Raw genomic sequence first — 24,145 nt, 5'->3', positions numbered from 1 at the left:
AAGCTGTGGAATAAAATCAGGCTCCCACTCTTCAGGAACGTGAAGCGTAATGTCTGACAGCATAGAACATATAGGTGGTTGTTAGGTTTTTGGGTTTGGTCTTTTTGGATTGGGGGAGGCTTTTTTTGGGAAACAGGATGCTGTTTAAGAAATAGGATTCTTTAACTAAGCTTTTAATATTCTTGTAACGGACCTACTCTGGAAATGCTGCCCTATTAGCAGACCCTCTCAAACTGCAGGGTTTTTTTTGGTCACAGAATCTAGATAATGTACTTAAACAGCATGTTTTTTTTAATTTCACAAACCAGCTCAAATTGTATTATCTAATCTACTCCATCTGAAGCACCTCAGAAGCTTGTGAGATGAGACTGTCATGGGTGGCTGAACAGCAAGTGATCTATAGTCTAGGCAGGTAAAATCTCACAAAAAAAATGTTCTGCAGGTATGTACCAGATTTTTATGTACAGTGCATCTATAAACACCAAAGGAAACTCCTCAGATCTTATGTAATTTGAGGTACTAATTACAACAGTAAAAAGAGGATTACAGCTGAGCTCACAAGTGCATTTTACTCTCCTGTTATATACGACATGAAGGCCATAAAGCCAAATGGTTGTATGTCAGAGAAACAAATGACAAGTATGAAATATATTTAACTGTTTGGATGTTTAAGACTGTTTTCAAATAAATAAAAAAAACCCACCAACTCTTTGAGCATTTAATAAAACCAAATACAAAATATTTCAGAAAAAAGTCCTGCGAAGAATGTCTGTTTCATTGAGAAAACATGAACCCCACAACAGCGGGCAATGACAGAAGGGATGGATTCTCACAGAGCCACATAGCATGGCTGCCATGTTCAAATCCAACTACTACTACAGGGTACACCGGCAAAGGCACAGCACATGATCGATAAGCACAGAAAAATGGAATTTTCATGGAAAGAATACTAAGCAAATAAGCTTTAGAGTCCACCAACTGTGTTATCTTCCGTAAAAGGAAAATGTTTTCAGTCCTACCTTCCATCTCTGTAACGTACAGATATTCCCTCTCTGCCCCTTTTTCTAAGCCATTGAAGTATGAGAAAAACAACTAAACAATGTGTCCATCAACTAGAAAGTAAAACCAGATGATATAACAAATCAAGTAAGTCCTTTTGATGGGTATCTTGTCCCAGATGCTTGAAGACAAAAGCCAGACTCTGTGACAGTCTAAGATTAAAAACATAATTAAAACCAGACTCTTTAATTGACGTTTTAGAGGTGAACATGCATAGCTTAAACTATATGTGTGCTTTGGGAATTTTCTTTAAACTAAATGCCTTCAGCTCCCTCCATTATCTTTTAAGGTCTATAAACTAATGTTAGAGACCAATTTTAGCTTTGCATGTTTATTCAATGAAATAAGCACAAGAGGAAAAAACTGCTTCCAACAGAAAAGATCCGTAAGTCAGCCCAAGTACAGATTTACCAGTGTCCTTCAAACCACCCGAGCTATCTGTGTCTGAACACAGACAACACTGCCATCTAATCAGGACCCTGTGCAATGGAATCATCCTCCAACATACCGACATCACCAACAAACCAGTATTGTTTTTAATGATGACAACAAACAGAATTCCCAAGAAGGAATATTGCTTACGCTGAAAATACAAATTTTTAAATTTCAGCAAATAAGAAGTGTTGTTTGTCCCAAGTCAGTTGAAGGGTAGGACTGATTCTAGTACATTTTTGGAGCATGGGTATCTTAGAGCAAACACATCCTTACCCTCCCCACCCAAGGCAGGCCACTGCAGCACTGGGAGCTAACCTCTGCAGCTGCTGAAAGTGGTATTTGTACCAGCTCTGCTTTTGCAGCTTAGAAACAAAAATAACAGGAATGTGAATTTCATTGAACAGCTGCAGGCTCCAGGGAAGGTTTTGTTAATGAAATTTTAAAGTCTGTTTGGTTGGGGGCACAGGGAGAAAATGAAGTGGAAAGACAGAGAAAGGAAACCTTACATGATCTCAAACGCACTTTTTGAAGCAGCTGTATCAGAGATTCCAACGTGTCTTTCCACGTTAGTGATAAAAAGTTACCTAATTTTCTGAATACAAATGCAAGGAGAGAGGGAACCACAGCATTCACTGTCATATCATAGTTCAACAGTTTTTACTTAAAGTTAGTCTTACAAGGTTTTGGGGTTTTTTGAGTGGTTTTTTTTTTTTTTTTTTGGGGGGGGGGCACGTGTGTTTGGTTTTTTTTTGTAATTTTCAATGTACACATGAAGTAATGCAATGTCAAACAGGAATGTTGCTTGTCCCTCTCTTCAGCTATCCCTACAATGGACTTATGGCAGATGATGTATTAACTAATAGTTTACAATAACATAATTGTACATTCACTACCAATGATTTTACAATGGAAAAAAAGGGGCGGGGGGGGGGGAGGTGCAGTGTGCAAAAATGTGCCCAAGTTTAATCAGAATTACCCTCTGGAGCCAGAGAGTCTGGAATTCTTGGCATTGTGCTTAATGCAAGATACATTCATGCATTACATCAGAAATTACTTCTCCAGTGCCCTAACTGTTAAAAAGGTATCCAATTATAGAAGTCTCAGATTATTTGAATTTTCTGAAGTTGAGAGCAGTATTTCAAACACAGTTCACAGAGATACTACTTCACTTATGAAATAGGATAGAAAGACTCATTTTATGAAACATCAAAACAAAGCCAAACAGCTTTGTAACAAAGCTACAGAGAAAGTACTTTGACATAAAAGTAGTCAGCCCATGGGGAAACAAAAATTCAGTACACAGGCATGGCAGCACTTATCCAAAACACCAGGAAAAATAAAGGTCACTAAAACACTTCCAATCAAATATCAGATGAAGTAGTAATCGCAGAAGGAGGCAGCCTCTAGGTATTGCAGTGCATAGCTTCAGCAACAAGGACTCCTAGCACCCCCCTAACATTTTGCTGGTACATAAATCAAAGTATTGTCTCAATATTAGAATTTTTACCTGAATGTTGAAAATGCAAGCAATCCGGATTGCACATCGTATACCCTCCAAACAAAGAGAGGCAACTTCTGTGTCATCACAGTCCTGTAGACCCACACTGAATGCAGCTAGAAAAGGGGTCCATGCCAACTGCAATGTATGCAAAATAAGTTACATTAGCAACTCTTACTACTTGAAGGGAATGTTATAGCTTCAACACCTTGCTAAAGTGTGAATTCTGCCCTTAACTCACATCATTAACCTTGAAGTTGCCTTTTGCCAAAAAGGAAATGGAACAGCACAGACATCAGACACAGAACCCAAGAGAAGCATGGTTAGAAGAGACATGTGATCTAGAATAGGATAGAAGTAATACAGACTGACACTCCCCTTAGAAGCATTCCCCCTCACCCTCAGCAGCCAACACAGACAACAATCTTTAGATAGCTGGAAATAAAAAACAAACCCCAAAACTATGTCTTAGATGTCTACTGGAGTTCTGGTATTCTCGGGATAACCTGTATCTTCTCACAGTGAGAAATAAAGATATAGTCAATAGTTATTGCAAGAACTGACACAGTGTAGAATAGATTCCTTTTTAACGAGAAGTATGTACTTAAATAAGACAAGTTTGTCCTGGTAACACCAGAAGAAAAAAAAAAAAGCCTAAAATAAATAGGGCAGCAAACTGTTCATTCCACTAAAATTACAGCAAGACAACCACAATATGAGACAAAACATGACTCTTTCCTTGATATCTCTGCTTGTAATTTTGTTGCCCTCAGCCCTCCATCTTTTTGTATCTAAGCCCCTGTTGACATTTCTTATCCTTCTGCCTTTAGATGAGAATAAGAGTGTAATACAGTCAACTAAAAGTTACTGCAGGAGATTCCACATGGTCTTGTCCTTGCGGTCAAGGCTCCCTCTCCTACGGGCAGAAAAAAGCAAGCCAAAGATGCAGAGGAACCTCCCAAACTACAAGTGGTATGGAGAGAAAACATCAGGGTTCCCGGAATGCTTTTAGAAATAATTATACCTGAAGTCACCCCAGATGAAATACATAATCATGGGCACAGCAGGGAGCAACAGATTTCACATCTGATTTCATAATAAAATGATGCCCCACAGAGCTTTGGTGCAACACCAAAAAGCACTATCTCAGAAACACATTTAACATTTGGACACACCAAATGATTACTCTGGGACAGTATTAAAGACATCAGATGAATTCCTAGATTTAGGGCTTAATTTCCTCTTGCACGACATTTAAAGATCCCTTTCAACCCAAACTATTCTATGATTCCATGTTCCAGAAGTGTATTTGGAGGTTTTTCCCCCCCCTTTTTTAGTTTTTCACACCTATTAAAGTCAAAACTAATCTTAAAAATTCCAAAACTTAAATACTTTAAGAACGATCTCAAGATAACTCTTATCTAGGTTATAACTAGATTTACAGTTATTTGTAACAGACTCTTGTCATTAAAAGTGAAAATTAAGCCTCTGGAATAGACAATCAATTTTGCTGTGCCTAGGTGTGTCCATAAAGTGAATTTTTGTTCTGTTTTAATAATCTAGCAAATCTATCTGTAAATAAAGTTATAATCACCAATTTTATGCTGGCATCAATGGGTGAAAGAGATACCCAGAAATGTATAAAATGTTGCTGAAATAAAAATCGAGGTCTAAATAAAAAAAGGTGAAGCTAAATATTTAAATTCCACAGTTCTCACTGTTTTGAGAAGACAGCTCTCTGTTCAATGTATTACACTGTCCTCAGTACTTTCAATTAGTTTATGAACACCCTCAGGTAAGGAGACTTCTAATGCTTTGCACCTTCACAAAAGGCATTTAGGTTGTTAATTTAGCCTGATGCTTCATATTTTGCTCCTTTGAAAATGGATTTTGCAAATGTACTTTTCAGATACCAAAGCCTAGGAATGTTATAGAGTATAAGGCTGGTATCTTAAGGAAGGAGTCTCAGAATTTTACAGATGCCTGTATACAAATCATTTCAGCCTTAAAGAAGTCAAGAGAGAGATTATGTATAGTACAGCTCTGTCAAGTGATACCCTGAATCTTAAACAAGGGCTTCATTTAGTGTTATTCTGCACAAGCAGAGTACTATGCTGCTTTTATTAATATGGAAATAAAGAACTCAGAACTGCTTGCCTCATGGACAGCAATCATACAGCTAGATCCTCACTGTGCCCAGGTGGCCAGGAAGGCCAACAGCCCCCTGGCTTGTGTCAGAAACCGTGTGGCCAGCAGGACCAGGGCAGTGACCGTCCCCCTGCACTGGGCACTGGTGAGGCCGCCCCTCGAATGCCGTGTTCAGGTTTGGGCCCCTCACTGCAGGAGGGACATTGAGGGGCTGGAGCGTGTCCAGAGACGGGCAGCGAAGCTGGTGGAGGGGCTGGAGCACAAGGCTTATGAGGAGCAGCTGGGGGAACTGGGGCTGTTTAGCCTGGAGAAAAGGAGGCTCAGGGGAGACCTTAGCGCTCGTTACAACTACCCAAAAGGAGGTTGTAAGTGAGGTGGGTGTTGTTCTCTTCTCTCAAGTAACAAGAGACAGAACAAGAAGAAATGGCCTCAAGTTGCACCAGGGGAGGTTTAGACTGCATGTCAGGAAAAAGCACCAAAGAGGTGATTCACCAAAAGGGTTGTCAGGCATTGGAACAGGCTGCCCAGGGAAGTGGTTGAGTCACCTGGAGTCCCTGGAGGTATTTAAAAAACGTGTAGATGTGGTGCCTAGGGACATGGCTAATGGACTGGGTAGCATTACGTTAACAGCTGGACTTGATGATCTTACAGATCTTTTCCAACATAAAGTATCCTGATTCTATGAATCTATCTTCAGTTAGAAACCCACGTAAGATAGAAATATTCTAAATCCTGACCATTCTTTCTTGTGACTGTTCTTATTCTCCTCTCAGTGGAGATAACCCCCTAGCTTTTAAAGTAATCAGCAAAGAGCTAAACATGTTCTTATGCTCTGTAGTCTTGTAACAAAATCTGCCCCCCAAATGCTTCCTCAAAGTTCAAAAATTCTTCGTAATTGATGTGGTATGGAAAAGGCATTTGCCATGCAGATAGCTTTGCACTTATGCAATAGTGTAGACAGGTGTTTAGAATAATGGTATAATACAGGCCCAGCTACCTCCCCCAAAGCTAGATGACTGCTGTAGCTTTTCTAAAATATTAATTTGTAGCCGCCAACATTAGACAGAAGTTTGTTCCGATAACTGCTTCCCCAAAATGGAATGAAGTAATCTCCCTCAGAAGCAGTAGGAGCAACTCAAAACAATAATCTGGGATTAGTCATTTCTCACTATAAATCTGGATTTTTTTACTACACCTCTATACCTGAAATAAAAATCCTGTAATTTAGAGTTTTTAACTACTCTCTATACTTTTGTCTCCTCAACATATTCCTTGTAACTCCTCCATTATATTCCTTGTAACTCCTCCATTATATTCCTTGTAACTCCTCCATTATATTCCTTGTAACTCCTCCATTATATTCCTTGTAACTCCTCCATTATATCAAGATGCTGCTTCTATCAGCATAGAAACTTCTTGAATTCCAGGGTACATGAAAGTGCAGTGTAAGGCTCAAAACCCCTTATTTCCTGTAGCAAGTAAAATAACTTACTAAACAATCAAAACATAGCAGATGTAAAACTTCAGTATTTTCAAGAAATCCTGTCAGTCAGTATTTTGTATTAAGAAACTATGTGATATTCCAGGTAAGCATCTAAACATGTGTCTCACCTTAAACATGGGTCTCACATGCTCCAGGTGTGTTGCACTAGTAAAAGGTGCCTGAACATGGCTCACTGCCTCCATAAGAGCTTTAGCTGTTTTAGCCATTTGTTCCATTTCCAAATTATACAGAAGTCTTCTCTGCTTCTCACTGGCAACACCTGTAAACACATTTTTATTCCTCTCATTTGTGCATCTTTAGCAGTGGTGCTTTCAGGAACATAACATTTTAAAACTTTTCATTAAGTGCCATACTTGGATGCATTCTTTGCATTATCTTTACTTTCTGAAATTACTACATCAGCAAGATATTTCTTTTCAATATAGATAAAATTTAAGGCAAACTTATGTATAAAACGTAACCAAATTTTAAACCTTTACAACATTTTAAGATTTGCACAACAAACATTTCTCCTCCATCACCTCAACTGACAGCATATCACATCCACTAAGCAAAATTCAAAGCAAACAGAAGTTTTGTAGCAATCCATCAGCACACAAAATAACAATAAAAATAAGTGAACAACCTTTTTCTGTGGAACAACTACCTTAAACACCTTTTCATTTCAGTAATGTTACCTCCATCTCACGAAGAAAGTGATATCCAAGTAGACTGTAATAATCAGCTTCTTTGTAAAGTTCTAATACAACATTATACTAATTGAACAAATATCGAAAGTAAGAGGGATTCTTTTCTCCAGATGCTCCTGTAAGCAGTCTGTTCATAAGGCTAACCTAGGACTTAAAAGTATTCAAATTTGACTATATTGAGAAAAAGTCAAATCTCCCTATGTTCTCTGTAGAAAAGCTAGAATGAATAACATCTGAATCTTCACGTTACACAACACACAAAGAAGTTTTTCTGGTATTTGAGAGAGGAAAAGATAATTAAAAAGTGCATAAATTAGGGCCCTACAAACCAAATAATGCAAAATTTTTGCAGATGACAGACTGGGCAAGAAAACACAACGGTTACCTTAGAAGGCACAACTACTGTGTTTGTTCTACACTATGCCCATCAGCACTGCTGTCAGTTCATAAAGCCCTCAACCGCGTTTCCCTATGTTGCTGTGAACAGCAAAATCTGTCTTCTCCATGGTCAAGGCACCGAGTACCAGCAATTCAGATGCAGAAGTGAAAATAAGCAGTTGCATTTAGCACAGATTTGAAGGTAGCATCACACATTTATATAAAAAAGGATATTAAATTAGAAGCTAGGACTCATTTTGAGTGAAGTAAGCAGTGCTTGCTTCATTCATCTCATTTTAAAATAGCTTCGTGAAACCGAAGAGCCAATACTTGGAAGAAAGTTAACATTGCAATTACTTACTCTGTTTACTGGATTTTGTGGGTATTGTTAATTCTTTTGTTTCTTTCATTGAAATCTTCTTTCCAGCTATTTCATTATAGATAGCAGACAAATACTCCTCAGGGAGATCTTTACTGTCATTGATACCTCTATTCATTTTAATATACTGTTCTTTTGTCATTTTATTCTTAACCTGAAACCCAGAAAGCAGCTATTAATATCAATAAATGAGGCAAGTTCACAGAGTTACAATGCTGCCTATAAAGCAGACAGACAGATGAAGTTACCATCAAGGACAAACCTGCTTATTCAGAAGACATTTTTAAGTATCAAACACATGGAGGAGTACACTGTCAAAACTACAAAATAATGCAAGGCCATGTGGGCATTACAACACTCAAACATTCAGTAGGATCCGCAGATCAATTAGTCATACATTAAAAAAATAAAAATGTGGTTTATCTTGTCATACAGACCAAGCTATCTACTTTAAACACAATCCCATAATCTCATAAGAGTTCAACACTCTTTCCAGATTTTGCTTAAATACACGACGATGGCTAATAACTGCAACTTTGAATACTATACATTGCAGAATTGAGCTGTATTTATCAAAATAAAACTGCATTACTTTTACAAACGGACTGAAATCAGGAGCAGATTTGTGTTAAAATCAACGGTTAAGTAATTACACAAGTTCTGGCTTTGACTATAGGTTAGATCACTACTTTGAGTGCCATAATACGAAAGCAAATCGACACAATTCCTATTCAACACAGAGTAGCAAAGTTGACACCTTACAGAAAGGTCTAACGAAAACAACTTACAAATCTCACTACCCATGAAACACAACACTGTTACTTAAAAGATACACAAACTTAAGGTACCATATTTCTTGCACTCATACTGGTGTTAAATTGAACATCAAGCTTTTAAGACGAAATTGTCACAAAGCCTGCAAGTTAGATGTCTATGGATTAGGCAAGTATTTTTCTAGCAACATACCTGTGGACTGTGAAGATCTGTTGTCAACATGATAATTGAGTAAGCTAAAACATATGCAGTATCTGCACTTGCAAAAAGAGTTTGCCTGAAAGGGGAAAGTAGAAAAAGAACAGCAAATTTAACATATTAAGAGTTTTTACTTATTATTCAGCTTTCCAAAGTCCTGATGACAAAGTATGCCTTACCCTTGGTTACATTCTAAATATCTAGCAGCAAATTTCTCCATTAGGCGATCAATTTTTTGAGCCTCTCCTGGAAGACGAAATCCCTCTAGAAACATGCGCAGAGCTGAAACAAAATCCTTTCCTGAAAAGTCGTGTTGGTCTACATATGCATACATGACTTCTTTGTTAAATTTATCATTGTCTCCCAGGAACTCCCCAACCTGAGTCTAAAATAAGAAAAGACAAACTAGTGCATTTACACTGGCAAAAAAATAGTAACTAAGAACCACAGAGTCACACTGCCCATAGGTCTCACAAAAAGAGGCCTGTATTCAGTTAACTAAGACATATTCCTGCTTCTACTCTGCTATCTAAAGCAAAGTATTTTGGCCATATATTCCATCATAATAGTCTTACATGCTCATAAATATCTGCCTACTTTCCTCCTCTGGTTTTACTCATTGACCATTTTTTTTGTTATCAGAAGAATTCCACATGTGCACAAGACAAAGCTGATATTAGCAGTGATTGATTGTTCTCTGCTGTAATGATTTTTCTAGTTAGGAAACTTACTGCAGGAATGAAAAGCTTACTGAACTCAACTTTATTCCCACTAGAGTACAGGTCTCAGATACAAGCGATGCTCATATGTAACTAGCTGGTACTCAAAAACATCCAAGCTGATCACTGTCAATGCAATACAGTACAGTGAAAAATACTGTGCATTCAGATAAAGATGCCTGTATATGTAAACTCAAGTTAAGAATTTGTTTTGATGGCTGAGTCCAAGTTCTAATACTGAAATTTGTAACTTCAGTCACAGGTGCATGCACGGGCATATACAAGCCTTTCCTTCGAAAGTAAATGGGGTGGCTACTAAGCATAATGGTGCAGACTGCTGTTTCAGAAAGTGAAGTTTTTCATGACAATACCAACATGAGATATTTCCACCCACCTCAGCCATATGTTACAGGACCCTTCCAAGTCCAGCAACAGCTGCTAGCAGTAAATAAGATCAGAGAACTAATCTAGATTAAATAACTTTCCTTTGAGAGGCAGCAAAAAAATGCTTTTCATGTTGTAGCACCAGGTTATTTTTTAGCAGTCTCTGAAGGACAGTTACTTCTGGGAGTCCTTTACTGGACTAAAGTACATACAGTTTGGTAAGAGGCTTCTAGCTATACCAGCGATTAAGTACAAGCTCTGAGTCAGCTCAAGGAGGTCAGTCTTTTCCTTTACACTTTGCTGAACTGTAGGATGCATATAGTACTGGGTATAGCTCTAATGCATACTCCAAATTCCTTGAACTTATACATTTCAGAAGAGAAAGAAGTTTTCTTTTCTTCATTGTACAATAACGTTATACACTTTAAAACACTATCATGTGATTTACAATTACTACAAAAACATTAGCATGAGCAAATACAACCATCAGGAAAACAGTTTTCTTACTGAATCTAATCTTTCCTCTTGATGCAAGAACTGAGCAATATCTTCAGGGGTAGTGCCAAGCATTCCTTGTTCTTGAAGGTATTGAATCCCCCTCTTTGGTTTCTTATTGAATCTGTACAATTAAGATCAGGATAGAATGAGAGTTAACCCTTTTCCCCATGCATAAAGTCTTACCAGCTTAGGTACAAAGATTCAGTAATTTTGGATGAGGTACTGAAAATCTACATATTAGATGTTTTTCCTTTATCAAACTGTGCATTAGACAGGAATGAGCTGTTCCTTTCTACGATTATTCCCTTCATCATTGGATGATTTAATGTTTTTTTTTTTCCTCTGTAAACAGCCACCTCTTCCTCTTTGCTACGTAACTGCCAGTGTGGCATCCAAGCAGCTCCCAGTAAACAGAGTTAAACACTATCATTTACTCTGGCACTCATGAAGAAAAAAAAATATTCCACAGAAATAGCTAAGTCTTGGCTCAGAAAGGAACAATTATGCTCTATTGCATTTTGTTTTAATCTGTATGAAATAATCAAGAAATCCGTGAGTTGCCTGTAAGAATGGAAATGTGCAAGACAAGAAACCAGGTTACTGAAAGAAACTACAGGACTAAGGCATGTTTGTTCACAGTCTGAGAATTATACTACAGAAAACTTCCATTTTGCATAAAGTGACCTCACTGAGGAGGAGGTAAGGTGACAAAGCTGAAATCGCACAGAAGATTCATGTCAGACTGCACTGAGAAAATATACCATCCTTCAGTTATAATTATGACAAGTTAATCAGAAGGAAGCATCAGCTTAAGTATATAGGCACTTTCATTAGTAATGTACACACTAAAATGGGTCGTATTCAACTGATCACATGAATTCAATGTTCTTTTTATCCAAATATAAAAATCTTATTTTTAGACAAGCAGGTCTGGAGAAAAAAGAACAAACATTCAGAGTACTCATCTTCTAGCTGTGAGGAATTAGGTTAACACAAAACACTGTTGACAGGCTCCAAAGGGGACACCATTCAGCACTCTTTCATCAGAGGAAGTGCTGTTACATCCAGAGTTTTTTTCCTAACACAAGATGAGTATCTATGAGGAGAAGGAAGAAAAACCCAGGAATCTTCATAGCTCCAAAAGAATCCACCCTCCCATGGGTGATAAAAGGGCACTCACAAGTCAATTCCTTGTTCTATTATTTCCTTTTGTTGCTTTAGGACCTCAAACTGCTCTGGGTTGTCAGTGCCAGACATCTGTGTGCTGTAACTGCCAATTCCTGATGAAGCAGTAGAATCCAAGGAATTTAAGCTTCCATATCTGTTAATTGTCTCTGGGTGTTTGGTTTCATTGCTGTCCTGCTCTGTGGGTTTTTCTTGGCCTATAAATTGGAAAGGGTTACATATACATACAAAATACATACAGTGAAAAGAAACTATAATCACAGGTTATTCTCAAATTCTCTATGAAGACTTCTAAAATTTAGTAAGGTAATCATCAATGTCTATGAATTTTACATAAATATTTTGCTTTTGTTTTAGTTGGGAAAACAATAAAAAAAGAAATCACTACAACATATCAATTGGTGATTCTTTCAGTCCATCACATTTCTGAAATTTAAGTCTTCAATTACAACTATCACTTGTAAGCACTTGGAAAAAAATATATGACACCTTAGAAACCCAGTTACAGATCTTTCCTTTTATTTTCAAGTCCAATGTTGCTTTTGACCTGAAGCGACTCACACTATTCTAAGTTTTTTGAAACAGAGTGTCTAAAAGCTTTTATGATCAGACACGCCAAGGAAGTGGTACTCTAGGTGCACAGCCAGCCATGCTAACCACCTCTGAAAAGGTTACTTCTTCATCTGCAACTTGAAGCACTTAATTCTCAAAGTTCTGGTATAACCTTAATACTTTTCATCTCAGGTCAGACAGAAACAAGTAATGATTTAGTTACTTCACTGCTTACAACACTGAAAGTTCTACAGCTATGTATTAATGAATGAAAAAAATACTCTCCATCCAGCTTGCTTCAGCAATAATTTAATCAATATGAAGTTAGATTTAATTATGGCAGCTTCAAAGTAAGTTTTGTGATCCTTTTAAAACTAGAAATACACAAAATAACAGGATTTAGTAATTTTCAGTGTAGTAGCTTTCTAGGAGTTCATACAATTAAGGTAAGTTGTTCAAATGGCACCAATCCAGACTTAGGAATATTTTTACCAAAGAAAACAAAAAAGTTTATTCTCTCTCCTTTTTTTAATGCAAGGGGTTTTACCAATCTGGACACGAACAGTATCAAAATACTAGAAAAATGCACAAAACTCCTGCAGTGGCTCTTTACTAAAGCCAGAAGAAACATGTCCCGTGTCTTACCAAGTGTTGTCTGTGAATTGGGATTTACATATTGATCTTTACTCCACTCCACCATGCACTTCAAGATCGATACTAAGCATTCCAATCCTTTTTTTCTCAAACTTAATTCCTAGAAAAGATTTCAAAAGCAATACATGAGTGGAATGGACAGGTTAAGACTAAACTATCATGCCAAGAAACACGAAGCTTCATGAAGTTTGGTGGAATTTTTACCTGAACATTGGACATGCCAAGTTCCTGGCTACCCCTTCCTTGAGCAATCTTTGATAGGTCATTAACCAGCCTTTCAAATATATTTGCTGCATTTAAATCACAATCGTAGTTCACATAGATGTCCACTACGCTCTGAGCATCTATAAACAAAGTGACATTGTCAAATTTGGAACAAAAACTAGATCATTTGATGAAAGACAAGTACAGTTTTGTTCTTTAGCATAAAAATGTAAAAACTAGAAGCAAATGGTCCTTAATACCTGCACATATCCTTGTCAGCGTTTGTATAACCATCCATTTATGATCAAACGAGCTAGTAGAAGTTTCCAAGATATACAGGAAAATTTCTTTGAAGAAAACCTAACAAAATTCCAAGAAGAGGGAGAAAAAAAAATAATCTAGTCACTCACTTTGACAGTCAATATTCTGACATAGTTCTGAAAGCAGCACTTTAGAGGTACAGGAGATTATAAAAAAAGGCGGGGAAGGGGGCGGGAAAGAAAGGAGGAAATACAACTTCTGCTTGATACATTCAAATTAGGATTTGAATAATTACTTCTGTCCAGCTGAAAAATTTGCTTTATATTCTGATCATTCAAAACCAGAAGAACCGGGAATGATGTGAAGTCCTTCAGGATAATTTAGCCTAACAAGAAGTCTAAGCTGCTCTTACAAGTTCACTTGGGATTTTGAAAGGGGAAATACTACCTCACTCACCACAAAAGATTTTCTCTGTGAGATGATGATATTATGGCGCAAACAAACAGCCACTTACACCAATTTGAAGTATCAGACCTTCATTTGAAGAAAAAAGTCTTGACATAAAAGAATAACTGCATGGTATGAGATTACTGAAATTAGTTACTGGTTAGGCACAGCACAAAAAAATGCAGCAGGTCCATTAATAGGAAAGTTACTCTTCCCTAAAAGAGGTACTAGTTTTCCCTGAAATCACTTCAGTACAGATGCTTTTGTTTGGAACATGGGCTATTTTATTCCCTCTGAATTAGTTTCTCGCCAGATCCATTAGTAGTATAGGCTTACTATTTCAGCTAAGCATGCTTAGGAGCTACAACAGGCTTTTTCTCACTTCTTTCCTAAGTAGCAGCAACTGCATATGAACTCAAAAATGTGAACTGCTACATGGCATTACATCACTGTTCTGCACTTCTGAGTGCTCACACCTTCATAGCCAGTAGTGTCTACCAAACCCACCTTTTTTTTTTTTTCTAGAACACTGCCAATAGGCTCAAGCCATCAAGCTCCTCTTCTCTGACAGCAACATGCAAATATCCAAATATATAACTACCCTTGTTTTAAGTATTATACATTCCCTTATAACACTGATTTTTTTTTCAGAATTTTTTATGCTATTAGCCAGGCAGAGATAAGCACAAGGCTAATTTTGCTTTAAGTCACATGTTCAGGGAAAACCCGCAACTTTGATGGTAAACTACTTCCTGAAGCAAAATGCGCAAACAAAATTTCCATTTTATTAGCCTCTTTTTCTCTAAAAATGCACACCAGCAAAATCCCAGTTACTAGTCTTAATAAGGAAAGGATCCCTATGAAACCTAAGGAGTTCAACACATAACAGATGAAAGACTTTCAAGCGCTTAAATATACTCAAGAGTACTAGAATGATTTTAGCCACAACTTTATGTAATCTGAACAGAGGAAGACATAAAATTTTAATAAAGATCATGCTATGAGCAATCCTTAGTCACATATTTACTGTTTTCTGATTTCTTACTGAAAGACAGTAATTTTATATATCCTCTGGAATCAGGAAAGTAATTTTTTTCTCGTAGGGAATTTTAAAAAGTCACTGATGGAGCAGAAAAAAAAGTTTCAAGTATAAAAATTAAACCCAAATCTAAGCTAAAAGAGAAATCAGCTGGAAGGTCTGCATACTACGAAGACACTTTAGATCTCTATGCTTCTGAGATAGAGCTGGCTTCTTGCTTCCAGTGTCAACCTTGGACAAGCATACCTTGGAATGAACAGCTTCTCAAAACCATACTGATCATGTAAATTTCAGATATTTAAAAGTGCTATCTATCACTGTTACTCAGTGCAATTCATATCAAAGTTGAGACTTCATTCCCAGCATAACAGAAAAGTAAACCAGAAAAGAGCTAATTGCTTAGCTTGGTCAACTGAAAACAAGAGGTTTAAGATAGCTTATTCAAAGTTATTAAAGGGTGGTTATATGTATAAATAAAGTATAGCTAAATGATACCTCAAATCTCCTGATATCTAGGACTTGCTGCAAATATATTCATTGACCCATTTAGAAATACAGTTACAATACAATTAAGGTATAATTCAAACTATTTTAATTATCAGACAGCAGTGTTAGCTGAATATTTAAGTCAAAGGACCAAGGCAGGCTTACTTTCAACAGAATTTGAAACTATTATTTTAAAATATGCCAAAAGTTTCTTTTACACAGATGAAGAATGCGCCTCAATCCCAAAATATATAGATTTTGCATATTATAAATCAGAGCATATGGCTCTCCTTACAGCTCTAAGACAGAAACTGAATGTGAAGTTATCTGCCTGTCTACCCACATCTTCTGAATAACCTTTAGGATCAGTAGCTGAATGAGGAGGAAATCTTAGCTCACAACCAGGAAAAAGAATAAGTTTCTAGAAATTGCTGACCCTGTACTTTTTAATAGATGGATAGTTTGGCAGCATCAAGCTTTTGGCTTTCACACTGGTTAGGAGGAAATGCAGCCCTGCTATGTTGTAATGGTCCTAATTTAGCATATTCTAGAAGCTGCTACAATAGTGTACAGTATCCTATATCCAATTTTCCTCAGATACGGCTTCATTTTCTGTTTGGACTTTAGGAAAAGATGGTAGTGATGGAAGCTCATCAAACTTCTGTCAGGGAAGTCGGATTGCAATGCATTTACCACCTACACACTGACTTGTAAGCTCTGCAAACTCACAGCAAGTCAAACACTTTCTGGGAAGCAGGCTGTGTAACTGAAGAGCAGCTGAGCCCAGTCTGATGTGCTGAACACTGCACGTGCACTACAGCTTGTTGAGCGCAGTTTGCCTTGGAAGTCTTCAAAATGCATCATATTTTCAAGGCATGTTCAATCAGTCATCAAATCTGTATTTTTATCCAAGCTACGCTCAAGAAAATATTGGAAATCCTATTGCTTCTTCCCCAAAAAGCCTGCAAAATAACCTGGTAAGTGATCAGAACACAATATCCTTCTGACTTGGTACTGCCAAAATAAGGTTCCTCCTCCAAAGCTGCCAAACACTACCAACTTACACAACAGCCATAGATGAAGAAATCCCCAAATTCAAGGTCCTTATAACAGCAACACTATCAACATTTCTCAATGCCTTTTCACGTACTTAACCTCCACACTTACAGGACAATCTTTAGGCTTCAGTATTCACATCAACACCCAAAACATAAAATTACCAAAATGAACAGCAGGAATACACTGTGCACACTACTACTTTATTCACCGTGGAATTAAGATCTGTAACACATGGGACACACGAAGGTATCCATGTGGTTCAAATGGGCACAATTGTTCCAAGAAACTACTTGTACCCTATGGCACAAGAATAAGAAGTCAAGAACAAATCCTGTACATACATCTTGCTTTCCCCTGTAACAGAAAATACCAATCCAGTGAGAAAAATGTGCAATGTTTTTGTAGGACTCTGATAACTCAAAGAATTGCTAAAAATATGGACTTCTCCCTACTTACAGCCCAAGGAACTAAATCATGTGTACACCTTTTGAGACTAAGCAAATGAGATTATCTTGTTCGGGACATGTATTGATATAGGCCCTGATATACTAAGGGAAGTGGCTACAATAATCAAATGGTTGGGATTTCCCTAGAGAAAGAAATCTGTTCAAGTGACCTCAAAGAGAATCCACAGTGCATTTCAAGTCATTAATTTTTATTCTTAAGATCCTTTACAAATCATGTATTACATAGTCTTTTTCTAAGTGTACTCACTTTCTTAATTTGTACTACGCAGTGGAAAGCTAAAACTTCCTAATTACATTATTAAATACTGGCTGACTGAGCTTATCCACAAACCCACTCATTTCTGAGCTTCAGCATCATTCTGTGATAATACCATGCCACAGCCAACTGAAACCTCTTAAATAAAGGAAACTAACTCATATAGTAATAGTAGTGAGTGTGGGCATAGTAAGTTATGATAGTAAAAATTCACCTCAATCACAAAGTAATTCAAAGCATGTTTTGTGCTATAAAATGTCTTAGTAAGTAGGCCATTTCATCACTTAGTAATAGACATTAACATAAACTAGGTACTTCATTTCATGTTCTAGTTAAGATATGATGGATTTTTTTAAACATTCCTATAAAAGTTTTTGTGTCACTTTCCACTTCATCAAACTTAACGCTACCACCAAGTGTCACATTACTTCTGATATTACAGTGCAAATCTTATTTAATTTCCAAGTATTCCAAAGGAAATGCTGATACTTTATTTGAAGATGATTTCAAGGGAATTGTTGCAAGGAAGTCCATTGCCACTGGGTGAAAAAGAGTTTCTGTGCATGGGAAGATCTGGCAGGTCTCACACAAAAGCTGACATTCAGAAAGGAAAACAAATTTATCTAAACAAGACCAAGCTACACTTAAATATCAACAAATGTTGACACACCCCACCCCTTAAATTTGAAATTCATGTAACGTACCTCAATCTGCATCTTTAGATGGGTCTTAAAATTTGAGAGAAGGGTAAGAAATATGGAAAGTGAAAGTTCAAAAACTTCTGGAACTGATGAGACTCCATTTTTTGACAGCGCAACACAAAGGTACTGCTTAATAGCATTAATAAACATCTCATTTGTCCTGAAGACAGGTCCTGCATTTTGCAGAATGGACAGAAGCAACTGCAAGGAAAGAATCTTTGATCGCAGTTCGTGAGATCTAGAATAAAACAACACAGTATATCAGCAGTGTAAATCATAAAAAAAATGAAACATTCTCTTGAAAAGTCAATACACACCACAATGATTTTATATGTGGAATGTTTGGGAAAAACTCAAATTTGACACAACCTGGTGTAGAACGAGTCATAAAAACACGTTGATCATCTTTGCTAAAGTGGTCACACTTCAGCCAAGAAAACGGGCAAGAATAAAGTTGTCCAGTTATGGTTTCTCTCCATTACTATTGAGCCACTCTTTTGCAGTACAGCATCACAGAACAGCAGCAACACTAGGCAATGCTGCTTACCTTAGCCAGATGATGAAGGGAGCATTCTTTCCTTTTGATGGATTTTTGGAAGATCCCACCTAACACATCCAGCCCATCTACAGAACCCTGACTACCAAAAGGCTGAAATAATTCTTCCTCCTCCGCCATTACCACCAGCATGGAAAGAGAGCTGAAGGACCATAAAGACAATAGCTGTACTGCCTGACCTATTTAATCCCAAAACTGAAATCTCTTTTCTCAAATACAGTATTTTATATTGTTTATCAATTGTTGGCCCCATCCCACTCCAGGAGCAGCTAAGATACATAACATGCCTATTTTAAGCAGGGCAATAGCAAAGTCAGGCAACTGCAGTGTTGTCAAGTGCTCCACAGTAACATCACACTTCTTACAGACTGAAGTAAGCTAGAATTCATGTCAGAACAGTGCTACTAATTATGCTTTAAAAAACAAAAAAACCCCCATACCCCAGCCAATCCCCTTCCCAACCATACACAGAAAAAAAAGTGTAAAGGAAATCTACATCTATGAAAATATAATGCAATTTAAATAGCATTCTGAGTGAAAGCATTCTTTCCTCAGACTCCTGATGTCCCTTCCCACTTTTGATCATCATGAAAAAGACTACAGCTATTCTGAAGAGCATGTACAGACACAAATGGCTTCCCCAGCAAGACAGTCCACATCTTCCATTGAACAACCTCCTACTGACAGAGGACAGTTATGAAACATAAGAAACAATGACAGGAAATTTTTCATACAGTACAACCCAGACATGGTAAGGAGCGCTTCAAGTCAACATGTGACACACAGTAGTTAGATATATGCTGCATACAAGCAACAATACAAGCTTAATAAAAAAACCCCAACTAATTCTGGTCTAGCCAAAAACAAAAATGCAAATTAATAACAAGTATGTTGCAAATAAACTCAATGATTTCTGCAAGCTGGCAAACAAAGTGGGATGAGGGGGAGAATCAATCTGCAAACATTTCAAACTCATAGAACATAATCCCAAGGTTATACTTTTGGTCTGAAGATACTTTTAAGAAGCAAAACCTAGCCAAACTGAGTGAGGAACTTGTTCCTCCCATTCCTCCTAATGGGCTACAGGTCAAACTAAATGCCCCAAAACAGTTTTCTGTAAGAGTTCTTCAAGAAAATGCCTGGCTTTAAACACTGCACAGCGACATGGAACCTAATGTAACAATCTCCTTTGATGCAAAAAGACTCATTTTTGCATCACGTATCAAGTGTACAGACAGCACATGATCAAACCATATTTTGCTATGAAATGTAACAATATAAATATGAAGACAATTTCAATCATAAATGATTAAATACTGCCTACTTCCAGAAAGTGTCAGCTCATAACTGAAGTCCTAACTTGCTGGTGTCACAAATTCTGTATGATGTGTGAAGCACACTTAATTTAACACAAGTTTAAGGACTAAAATCTACTAAGTGAACCTTCCAGACAATTATCCACCATCATATTTTAGTACTGGGAAAAAGGAGACAAAAACATAAGCAGGCTGCCAGGAAGCATAACACTGTTCTCAATTCCCAACTTTGTGATTTTAAGCTAAAGCTCCAAATCCAGTTACCTAAAATTAAAAAATATTTTCACTCAAGACTTCATAGCCAATTTCACCTGAAAGATGATTTTTAAAGAGGCAGATAAGACTTTTTTTAAAAGCTGTAGATATCTTACACCTCCTCTTTCAATTACAGCATGCTTGTAATAGTTCAAAAATCCATCAATGCCTCAGAACCACCAATAAATTCTAGGCACTTCTCCAAACACAGGATGTCTTTGAATACCTTTGCAGCTAATTCTTGTTGCCCTAAATGCCATTTCCTCCAATTTGTTCCATATGAAGAACTTAATCAGTTTTAATTCAAGGATGCCATGGATTCAGATGAGATGCTCCAGGTGTCTCAATAGCTACTGCTGCTCTTCCAGAAGGAGTTAATCCATTAAAGCCTTTAATAAATGGACAGTCTTAGTTTCAGAGAACTGCCTAAAGCCACAGGATTTTAATGGCATTTACTGGAAGACGAATTCTCAAAAACAGTGAGGAAAAACCTCATCCCTCAGTCTTCATTCTTGAATGTCCTGACTTCCCCGTGGTGCATCACTGGATAACAGTTTGAACATGGTTCTAGACTAACACTTCAAAACCTTTCTACTACATCATAATTATTTTCAACTTATTAAATCCATGACACACAGTGATAAAAATAAACTGTCTTAAAGTTAACCTGTTTTAAGTGTTAGACCTTGGAACAGTAAAGCTGATTTTATCTTGATGAATACTGGACCTTTGATTGTTATCAGAAGTCATACTACAGTTTTAATATCTTAGGAAAAAAAATGCATTCCTCTTGAAAATTACTACGAATAGTTCCTAATGTGCAAAAAAGATGCATATAAATTCTATCCAAGATTCAGCAAAGCAAAGTTCATTGCCAACACTTACAACTAATCCTGGTACCCATCTATAGAGGAGAGTTTTTGTTATTGTTTACAACAAACAATTCTCTAAGCCAAATTGAAAACACAGTATCTTCAGTTAGGGGACAAGATTTCCAAACCAGCCAAATAAAGACTGTTTTCAAAACATTTGTGTTTTGATTAAGGAGGCTGGCAAAACGTCCAACCTGAGCAAAAGAATGAAACACTGTATCATGAATTTATCATAACCAGTACCAGCTCAAAGTGAGGAGCTTTTATTAAGATGAAGTAGTGTTGGGTATGTGTACCAGATACCCAGTATACAAGAGATGTAAGAAATCATGGGCAAAACCAGCAATGATTATGAACCTAGGTATTACTTAAAAGCAGAGCAACATTAGCCAAGACCAAAAATACCTGAAGACCTTCTTTACAAACTCTTCTGAAAAACAACAACTAGGAGGAACATGATGCACTTACAGGAAGCACAGATGCTGTTAAGAAACTTTTAAACAGGCAGATGGGTAGCAGAGGTTGTTTTCATTTAACATACAAAAGATGCATTAAAACATAAAAGTACCTTTTCAAAGTTTCCAGGCTTTTTTAACCATACCATTATTTTCTCAATAACTGTGGACATGCAGAATATCTAAATATTTTTTTTTTCCATAAATAAAAGATCCATTATGAGAACTCTTAATTCTACTTACTTTGGATCTGGCGGTCCATCTGACAGGGGCTTCATGGAGAGTTTACACAGTGACCTGAATACAAGGAAGGCATCCTTTTGTAAAATGTGGGAAAACTTAGCACCAGGGGTAGGTCCTGAAGAATTTCCAGATTCCTAAAGAAGTTAACATATTTCAGTATTCCATTTTGCATTAGCAGGGTGTGTAGGGAAATCCCCACCTCCTAGCAACAAGAAGTTAACATATTATACAAATACAACCAATTCACTACAGCTTTACGGTCTCAAGACTAAAACAAAACAAAATATTCTGCAGTCCAATTAAAATGAACAAACTGCATAATAAAAATTGCCTTCTCGCTAAAAAGTCAAAATTAATTAAAGACTGTCATGAAATTAGGTAGGTCATGTTTAAGTAGGGTAACTTGCAGTGAATTGCCTTCAGACATTTTCAGCAGGTAATGAGTTTAAAAATAAAATTTGACATTTTAATAGAATGCAAGTAGTTCCATATCTGTGGCAAGATACGTTTGGTAAAATTTCTATGGTACAATAATCACCTCCTATTATTAAGTTCTTGCAATTCTGTATTGTTGTTCCTTATATAAGCAACATGTTTAATGTCAATCTTCTGTTTGGCATATGTCACCTGTACCTTTTTTAGCTTAAAATTCTGTTATTCCCAAATCTAATTACTCTGTACACTTTGACAGCAGATACTCTCTGTCAGCTGATAGTGCATACATGCTGGTATCTGATACAAGAGAGGGAGTATGTTTTCACATCTTTTGTTAATGAAAATCAAATCCTCTCAGATGTGAACCTTTCAATCGGAAATAATTTCAGTAAAGTGATGCTATAGGCTCAAAATCTTTATTTACTATTTGAAAAGAGCACACTGAAATTACAGAAGTCTGTCTATAATTTGATATATTCTTCATTATGTATAACGAACACTAGAATTACAGTTTCTCAGGAACTTCAAAAGACGGGAAACTGAGTTCTCTAATCTTGGAACAGTGTATTCTGTGGGGCAGCTAAAATACGCTAGGATAAAAAAAGGCACCATGTGCAAAATGTACCAACAAAATTTAAATTTAAATAGTGCATTAAAATAGAATAATGCTCAGAATGTGACTTAATACTTTAAATTCATCCAAGTAACTTATTTTATGGAATTACATTAAGCACTCTTCACACAAGTGCTGGGCAACACTTAAAACATACTACTTCTTTCAGTATTTCCTAATTTATAATTGCCTGTACCTGAGTGTCGTTGGAAGAGACAGATAATCTGTCATCAGGTAAAGATGGTGTATAAGCAACAGAAATTGGAGTCCCTGGAATTCCATTTGCCTGAATGTTTTCACTGTCACTGCCATCCTCTAACGTTACAATTGTGCCATCACCACCTGCATTTTCAGCAGTCCCTTCCACATCTACCAGAAAAGATGTAAAAATTAAAAACATGTGTTGCATAAGATTGCAAGTTAAGATGAGCTTTTAAATCTAATGTTTAAATACTAAAACAATCATAAGCAAAGTATCATAAGGAGGAGCTTAAGGCAGAATTTACATGGCATTATATAACTAAAAGAATTCCAAATACTCTTAATTCCCACTAATGAGAACTACAGTAAAAAAATTACGTATATCATTACATTGCCAGGTTACCATACCACCAAGTTTCTAAGAAGTATTTTGAGGGGAAAAAGTTAGACTTGATATACACTTTCCACCAAACTGAAAAATGTAGTGCTAACACTGCTACTACAGAGACAGGCCCATTGGTGAAGAGTTTACGTGGAAACAAAACAGGAAAAAAAGGAACAAGTATTTGTATTTTAAAAAGAACATTACTCTCCAATAGAGAGTGTAAATTCATCTATGAAATGTTGCCCGTTTTACTGTTAAATAACGCACAGCTAAGGTGAGACAACTCAGTTTTTTTCAGCATGTGTTACTTAAATAATGACATATTTTAGTTAAATATTCAGAAGTGTTAAAATAATTCTTAATATCAAGATTCAGACTGCAGTCACTATTGACTAGACAGATACTAATATAATACCTCCAACTACTATGTTCACCATTTCCTGCACAATACTTTCTACAATTTCTTGCGCCTTCTCTTCACACTCATTGCTTTCACCATCAAATGTTCCTCCATCAGCTTTAGAAAGATCTTTAAAAAGAAAAACAAACCCAAACAAATATTAATGAGAAAGTCGGAAATTAAGGAGATATTCTACTTGCATTTAATATTTAAAAATTAAATTACAAATCTATTAATAGGAGAGTATACATTAAAAAAAGCTGTGTTTGGATGTTCTGAAAACAGTACTTGCAGAATATAAGCAATCCAGTGTTTAACCTGTAAATGGCAATTAATCCACAGGCCTATGCCAACAAAAGACATCAATTTTGTATTTTATGTACATTAAACACTGAAAGCTTACAGGTTTTGAGATGTTATTCTCAAAAACATTCACAATA

At 36.6% G+C, this 24,145-nt stretch overlaps 1 protein-coding gene across 3 annotated transcripts in view; it reads right to left on the bottom strand.

Annotated features, from left to right (window-relative positions):
- The window catches only part of ARFGEF1 (ADP ribosylation factor guanine nucleotide exchange factor 1), a 94,707-nt gene that overhangs the window by 24,180 nt on the left and 46,382 nt on the right, over positions 1–24,145 (bottom strand). For all 3 annotated transcript variants that reach the window (XM_005443196.3, XM_055704591.1, XM_055704590.1), the window contains exons 7-20: positions 23,721–23,834; positions 22,916–23,088; positions 21,672–21,805; positions 17,978–18,212; positions 13,519–13,618; positions 13,259–13,398; positions 13,046–13,154; positions 11,844–12,045; positions 10,673–10,784; positions 9,242–9,447; positions 9,057–9,141; positions 8,073–8,244; positions 6,752–6,903; positions 3,002–3,130 (exon numbers count right to left, since the gene is read on the bottom strand). In XM_005443196.3, the coding sequence (XP_005443253.1) occupies positions 3,002–3,130; positions 6,752–6,903; positions 8,073–8,244; positions 9,057–9,141; positions 9,242–9,447; positions 10,673–10,784; positions 11,844–12,045; positions 13,046–13,154; positions 13,259–13,398; positions 13,519–13,618; positions 17,978–18,212; positions 21,672–21,805; positions 22,916–23,088; positions 23,721–23,834 (2,063 nt within the window). The remainder of the gene's footprint in view (positions 1–3,001; positions 3,131–6,751; positions 6,904–8,072; positions 8,245–9,056; positions 9,142–9,241; positions 9,448–10,672; positions 10,785–11,843; positions 12,046–13,045; positions 13,155–13,258; positions 13,399–13,518; positions 13,619–17,977; positions 18,213–21,671; positions 21,806–22,915; positions 23,089–23,720; positions 23,835–24,145) is intronic.

This window comes from Falco cherrug, chromosome 3 (genome assembly GCF_023634085.1).
Source record: "Falco cherrug isolate bFalChe1 chromosome 3, bFalChe1.pri, whole genome shotgun sequence".
Lineage (NCBI taxonomy): Eukaryota > Metazoa > Chordata > Aves > Falconiformes > Falconidae > Falco > Falco cherrug.
Note: the sequence above shows the minus strand (reverse complement) of the source record. Positions and strands in the feature narration are given on the sequence as shown.